General features: G+C 44.9%; 1 protein-coding gene across 1 annotated transcript in view; it reads left to right on the forward strand.

Moving 5' to 3' along the window:
* Positions 1 to 7,819, forward strand: part of TNFRSF8 (TNF receptor superfamily member 8) — a 77,887-nt gene that overhangs the window by 28,695 nt on the left and 41,373 nt on the right. Inside the window, exon 3 of the mRNA XM_017504473.2 lies at positions 3,916 to 4,032. Coding sequence (XP_017359962.1) covers positions 3,916 to 4,032 — 117 coding nt within the window. The remainder of the gene's footprint in view (positions 1 to 3,915; positions 4,033 to 7,819) is intronic.

Below are 7,819 nucleotides of genomic sequence, written 5' to 3' on the forward strand. Positions count from 1 at the left end.
CCACTCATCTATCCACCCACCCACTCATCCATCCACCCACCCACTCATCTATCCAGCCACCCACTCATCTATCCACCCACCCACTCATCCATCCAGTCACCCACTCATCCACCTACTCATTTATCCATTCACCCACCCACTCACTCATCCATCCATTCACACATCTACCAACTCATCTACCCATCCACCCTTCCCCCATCCACTCACCCACTCATCCATTTAGTCACCCACTCATCCACCTACTCATTTATCCATTCATCCACCCACTCACTCATCCATTCACCCATCTACCCACGCATTCACCCTTCCCCCATCCATCCATCCATCCACCCATCCAGTCATCCACTCATCCATTTACTCACCCATTCATTCATCCACTCACCCTCTCATCCATCCACCCACCCACTCATCCACCTACTCATTATCCATTCACCCACCCACTCACTCATCCATCTATTCACCCAATAACTTACTCATCCACCCATCTATCCATCCACCCACCCATCCACCCACTCTTTTTTTCTTTCTTTTTTTTTTTCCCTGAGACAAAATCTTCCTCTGTCACCCAAGCTGGAGTGCAGTGGCATGATCTCAGCTCACTGCAATCTCCACCTCCCAGGTTCAAGTGATTGTCCTGCCCCAGCCTCCTGAGTAGCTGGGACTACAGGCACACACCACCATGCCCATCTAATATTTGTATTTTTAGTAGAGATGGGATTTCACCATGTTGGTCAGGGTGGTCTTGAACTCCTGACCTCAGGTGGTTCGCCTGCCTCAGCCTCCCAAAATGCTGGGATTACAAGCGTGAGCCACCATACCTGCTAAATTTCCCCTTTTCATGAGAATACCAGTCATATTGGATTAGGCCCACCCTAGTGACTTCATTTTAACTGGATTGCCTCTTTAAAACCCCATCTCCAAATAAAGTCACATTCTGAGGTACTGGGGGTTAGGACTCTAGGTTGTCTTTTTTGGGGGAGACACAATTTAATCCATATCAACATTCAGGATGTCTGAGGGATGTTAAAGAAAAGATCAAGATGCCAGATTAGCTGCAGTAGAGCGTGCACGAAGTGAGCAATGTAATATAATGGCAGACTGGGAAGGTGGAGACGCAGTGTGAGGCCTGGGAATGCCGTGTGAGGTTGGGGAAGGCCATATTAATTACGTTGGCAGAACATGTATTAATGAAATATGTGTGAGGCCCTTTGATAGGGTAATCATTGGTGAGCGGAAGTGGAAAGACTCATCCTCAAGGAGCTGACTTTTTTTTTGGGGTGGGGAGGGAGTCTCGCTCTGTTGCCAGACTGGAGTGCAGTGGCACTATCTCTGCTCACTGCAACCTCTGCCTCCCGGGTTCAAGCCATTCTCCTACCTTAGCCTCCCAGGTAGCTGGGACTATAGGCATGAACCACCATGCCCAGCTAAATTTTGTAGTTTTAATAGAGATGGGGTTTCACCATGTTGGCCAGGATGGTTTCAAACTCCTGACCTCAAATGATCTGCCCGCCTTGGCCTCCAAAAGTGTTGGGATTACAGGCGTGAGTCACCGCACCTGGCGGAGCTGACATTCTTATGGGGAATTAAATACTGTGAAGATTGAGCTTACAAATAAATCTGTGATTACAGCAGTTAGGTGTTGAAGGGCAAGGAATATGAGTCTTTGTTTTTATTAGGGATCCCAACCAAGACTCTGAGGCAGTGATGCTTTGATTATGATGTAAAGGCTGAGTGGGAGTTACTAGGGGAGAGGAGCATTCCTGGCAGAGGACCAGCTTGTGTAAAGGCCCTGGGGTGGCGGAAGGGAGCATGGCCCTTTTAGGGAACAGGGAGATGCTGGTGTGGCTAGAGATGAAAGGACAAGGGGGACATGGGTGAGCTGAACCTCACTAGCCATGGTAAGGACCCATCCTGGGGGCCATGAGAAAGTTTTTGAAGGTTTTCAGCAAGGAGTGATAGGGTCAGATCGACCCCTTGGAAAGCCTACTGGGGAACTACTGAAGTGTCTGAGTTAGAGAGTGACCACCAGGAAGCTAGTATTTTTGAGAGGTTCTTGCGTGTTGTTCTAGGGCAGAGGCTCTTACCCTGGGGCCCATGGACTCTCAAAGGTATATTTCACGGGGACCATGAACCTGAATGGATTCACTTATTTTAATTAGCCTCTAGCTAAAATTCCCTTATGAATTCCTTCTATTATGACTTCAGGCAACAAAGCACAGTGGTAATTGCAGTACACAGCTTTGTCACCAGTGGAAATCATAGATATTCTCATATTATGATACAGTGGCTGCAGATGTCGTGAAATACTGTTTGGTCTCATCACTGCTCTGAAACTGTGGAGTTATTTTACCTTATTATTTAACAAGTTTACAAAGAATCACATGTTACTATATCTTATGTTATTTTGTTTAATGCTTTGATAACCATATTCCAATATAGTTGGATTCCTCTGTATTCCTACATATTTTATTTAGGAATTTATGATTCTATGCAGTGTACACAGGCTTTCTTAGAATGATTAGGGGCACAAGAAATATTTGGAACCCCCGGTCTAGATTATTTTCATTCTAACTGGCAGAAGGGTTCAGATAAGACAAAGAGAAATAATTGGCTCCATCACAGAGAAGTCCATGGGCACCCTACATTCAGATGTTTGAATGATGTCCTCAGGAGCCCATTTCTCTCCAACTCCGGCTTCTGCTGGCTTTTGAGTCACCTCCTTCTTAGGCAAGTCCTGTCCACAACATGCCCATGCTTAGGCAGTGATGACCTGGGTAGCTCTAGACTTACACAGCCCTTTCAGCCAGGAATCCAGTAGATAAAGAGAGGACATCCTTCTGGATTGCTTTTGTGAAATTCTCAGAGATGAGGTTTATTGGTTGGCATGCCTGGGTCATGTGCCCATGCCAAACCAATCACAGTGGTGAGGAACATGGAGGGCTCTGATTGGCTAGCTTGGGTCATGTGCCAGTCCTGAGCCAATTATATTGATGGAAAGGCATATTCTGATTGGCCTGCTTGGGTCATGTGCTCATCCTGGAAGCAAGGTAGGCAGCGATTGCTGGGTGACTTGTTTATCTCTAAATCAGGCCGGATTAGGGTCCTCCTGGCAGGGGTATCCAATCTTTTGTCTTCCCTGGGCCACATTGGAAGAAGTGTTAGTGTGGAAGAAGTGAGTTTAGACTAACACTGAGGATAGTGTTTTAGCTTATAGCTGATGAGCTTAAAGAAAAAAAAAAGAATCACACATGCACACAGCAAATCTCATAATGTTTTAAGAAAGGTTATGAATTTGTGTTGGGACTCACTCAAAACCATCCTAGGCCAAACACGGACTCTCTTAGGTTGAACAAGTTTGGTCTAGACTTTCATGGTCTAAAGTTATGGCTCCCCTAATTCCTGTAGTGAGATAAGACCCCTGCAGAAATGATGACAACCAGCGCTTATATAGTGCTTGTTGGGTGCCAGGACTGCTGTAGTACTTTACACATATTTATCCTCACTGTCCACTCAGTCCTTTCGAGAACAGTAGGACGGAAGTCCTATAGTAACTTACTAGTGCTAAATATATACACTTACTATGCACCCATATACACTTACTATGCACCCACATACACACACACAGATAGTGCTGACAAGGTCATTGTAACTTGGCAGATGGCAGCCCTAGAATCCCAGGCCCAGCTTTTCTCTATAACTGTTGCTTTTCCTTGCCTGCCAGGTGACCTTAGGCTAGGGCTACCCCTCCTATGTGTCAGGGCCTCCATCTATAACACGGGAATTGGACTGACATATTTCAGGGGTTGGAGGTGGAGCTGGGAGGGGCTTCAGGGATGACAGGTGTGGGGCAGAGCTTGGGTCCTAAGGCCTTTGCTAAGTCAGCTTGGCTTGGAGTTTCTCTGTCTCTTTCCCCAGGGCTGTCCCCGACACAGCAGTGCCCACAGAGGTCTGCTGACTGCAGGAAACAGTGTGAGCCTGAATACTACCTGAATGAGGCCGGCCGCTGCACAGCCTGCGTGAGCTGTTCTCGAGGTAAGGGGCTTGTTCTCTCTCCAGGGCTTCCTTCTAGGGAGCATTAGGGGTCCTCAGAGGAGAGGTGAAGAATCTGGAAGGTGGAGAGCATCATGATTTGATGTTTGTTCTCTGAATTGTCCTCCTGGTACCTCAGTTTACCTCTCTGCATTTGTGACTTTTTGCATCTGTACTTTCACAGAGACTTACTATGTTTCCTGAAGAAGAGGACTCACATTTTTTTGAGTTTAGTCCTCACCAAAGTCCTAGGGAGGATTCCTTGCTTATCCTTCCTTTACAATGAGGAATTTGAGGATAGTGAGGTTAAGGACCTTTTTAAAGTTACAAAACTCGGCCAGGCGTGGTGACTCATGCCCGTAATCCCAGCATTTTGGGAGGCCAAGGCGGGTGGATCACCTGAGGTCAAGAGATTGAGACCATCCTGGCCAAGATGGTGAAACCCCATCTCCACTAAAAATACAAAAATTAGCTGGGCGTGGTGGCGGGCGGCTGTAGTCCCAGCTACTCGGGAGGCTGAGGCAGGAAAATTCCTGGAACCTGGGAGGCGGAGGTTGCAGTGAGCCAAGATTGCACCACTACACTCCAGCCTGGTGACAGATCGAGACTCTGTCTCAAAAAAAAAAAACAACAACAACTCTGGTAAGCGGCAGAACTGGAGTTCGAGTTGTGGCCTGACACCAAGAGCTGTGTTCTTTTTCTAAGACCACAGGACTTCCAGGAAAACTGTTTCAATATGGCCTTTTAGTGTTAGTTTCTTATTACGGTTAGAGAATGTGGTCTGTGTGCTATCTGGTGTTTATTTTTGTGTGAGTTTTTTTCAGGGTTAGGGTGGGGGAAATTTGTTGAGATCCTTTTGTGGTCTAATAAATACTCAATGATCACATTTTTTCAGAGTGTTCAGTGTGTGGGTGTTTTAAAATGTGTATTCTGTTTGTTGCATATAAAGTTCTCTATATATCTATTAGGTTAAGCTTGTTAATTGTGTTATTTAAATTATATGTGCTCTTTTTTCTTTTTTTGATGAGGGCACTGGAGATATATGTGCTCTTATTTTCTTTTATCACCTTTATTTCTTTTTTTTCCTTTTAGGCTACATTCTAACTCAAGATATCGCCTTTATTTCTGAGACAGATGTGTTAAAATCTTATCTCCCAGTATGCTTGTTCATCCATTAGATTTTCATCGTGTTCTATTTTTGCTTCATATATGTCAAAGCTATGTTATTAGGTGCATGAATGTTCATGAATATTATGGGTTTTTGGTGGGTTGGGCTTTTTATCCACATGACTATATCTCTCCACTCCTTGTAATGCCTTCTCCCTTAGTTTCACATTTGTTTGGCATTAATATTACTATTCCTTCCTGAAAGAAATAGCAAAGGTTAAAAAGAAAGACAAGTAATAATATAATAACACTGCCATTTCTTCTTTCTTTATATTAGCATTTCTCTGGCATATCTTTGAATTTCTAAAAGTAATGGCTGCATTTTATGAAGTGAAAATTATAAACATTTATTATTAAAAATTCAAACAATAAAGAGAATATTAGCTGGGCATGGTGGCGCATGCCTGTAATCCCAGCGACTCAGGAGGCTGGGGCAGGAGAATTGCCTGAACCCGGGAGGCGGAGGTTGCGGTGAGCCGAGATCGCGCCATTGCACTCCAGCCTGGGTAACAAGAGTGAAACTCCAACCCAAAAAAAAAAAGAGAATATAAGGAAGAAAATAAACATTGCCCTCCCCAACCCTCCATCTGGAGAGAACTGCTATTAACATTAGATGTAGACATGCCTCTCTACCTCTCTGTATAGAGACAGGTAGGTTAGTAACCACACAGCCTGTACACACATACAAAGAAGGAGTTTTAAGAGAATGGCAACATATTATTTATGGCATTAAAATGACATTTGATTTTAATCAAAAGTATCAGAAAAAGAAGAGACTCAAGTGAAACAGGAGAATGCCAAACCGCAGTCAGATTAATGTATTTTCAGCAAAATATATTGCAGTTCCTGTAAAAGGAAAAAAAACCCGATAAAATTAAGAAAGGAGGTTATGAAAATCAGTAAGTGGTTAATAATCATTTCAGAAACTACTATCTCTTGCAGTAAAGTCGCAATCTACTTATTTTGAGTTTTGGACAGTAGAGAATAGATTGACTCCCTGTAATGAAGAACAGAATAATTTTTTCCCCACCTCTGCATCCTCTACCTGACTTTTATTGCTTACACAATTTTTAATTTGTCACAATCTATAATGTTTATGTTCTCTTCTGCACCCATGAGTCCCTTGGCATGTTAGCCTTAAATTTTTTTTTCTTTTTTTGAGACGGAGTTTCACTCTTGTTACCCAGGCTGGAGTGCAATGGCGCGATCTCGGCTCACCGCAACCTCCACCTCCTGGGTTCAGGCAATTCTCCTGCCTCAGCCTCCTTAGTAGCTGGGATTACAGGCACGCGCCACCATGCCCAGCTAATTTTTTGTAGTTTTAGTAGAGACGGGGTTTCACCATGTTGACCAGGATGGTCTCGATCTCTTGACCTCGTGATCCACCCGCCTCTGCCTCCCAAAGTGCTGGGATTACAGGCGTGAGCCACCGCGCCCGGCCGAGCCTTAAATTTTTTTATGATTCATGGTGAGTTTATTTGCCACAGCTTCTCCATTCCTGAGTTTTTCACTTTGATTCATCACTTGAGTGATTGGATTACACCGTCAGGTGGATTTTTCAAGAAGGGCTCTTCTTTGCAATATTCCCTGAGTTCTTTCATGTTTGAGGATGCTTGTCTGTTGCCTATATTTTTCTTTTCTTTTGTTTTTTCTTTTTGAGATGTAGTCTGACTCTGTTGCCCAGGCTGGAGTGCAGTGGTTGAGGTTGGCTCACCACAACCTCCGCCTCCTGGATTCAAGCGATTCTCATGCCTCAGCCTCCTGAATAGCTGAGATTACAGGCACACACCACCATGCCTGGCTAATTTTTGTATTGTTAGTAAAGATGGGGTTTCATCATGTTGGCCAGGCTGGTCTCCAACTCCTGTGATCCACCCACTTCAACCTCCCAAAGTGTTAGGATTACAGGCGTGAGCCACTGTGCCCGGCCCAATTTCTTATCTTTACATGTTAAGACAGGGTCTCACTTTGTTGTCCAGGCTGACCTTAAACTCCAAGGCTCAAGTGATCCTCCTGCCTCAGCCTCCTGAGTAGCTGGGGCTACAGGTGCATGCCACACATTTTTTTCGTGTATCTCTAAGGATATAAATTATAGTCGTGTATTGCTTAATGACAAGAATACATTCCGACAAATGTGTCATCAGGCAATTTTGTCGTTGTGCAAACATCCTAGAGTTGTTCACTTACACACACCTAGATGGTGCAGCCTATTGCACACCTAGGCTCGATGGCAGATCCTTTTGCTCCTGAGCTACACATCTGCACAGGATGTCACTGTCCTGAATACTGTAGGCAACTGTGACACAATGGTAAGTGTTGTGTATCTATACGTTTGTGTAAACGTATCTAAGGCTGGGCGCCGTGGCTCATGCCTATAATCCCAGCACTTTGGGAGACCAAGTGGGTGAATCACAAGGTCAGGAGTTTAAGACCAGCCTGGCCAAGATGGTAAAACCCCGTCTCTACTAAAAGTACAAAAAGTTAGCTGGGCGTGGTGGTGGATGCCTGTAATCCCAGCTACTTGGAAGGCTGAGGCAGAGAATTGCCTGAACCCGGGAGGCAGAGACGGTAGTGAGCCGAGATCGTGCCACTGCCCTCCAGCCTGGGCCACAGAGCAAGACTC

The sequence above is a fragment of the Cebus imitator genome, unplaced genomic scaffold (genome assembly GCF_001604975.1).
Source record: "Cebus imitator isolate Cc_AM_T3 unplaced genomic scaffold, Cebus_imitator-1.0 Scaffold15, whole genome shotgun sequence".
Classification (NCBI taxonomy): Eukaryota; Metazoa; Chordata; class Mammalia; order Primates; family Cebidae; genus Cebus; species Cebus imitator.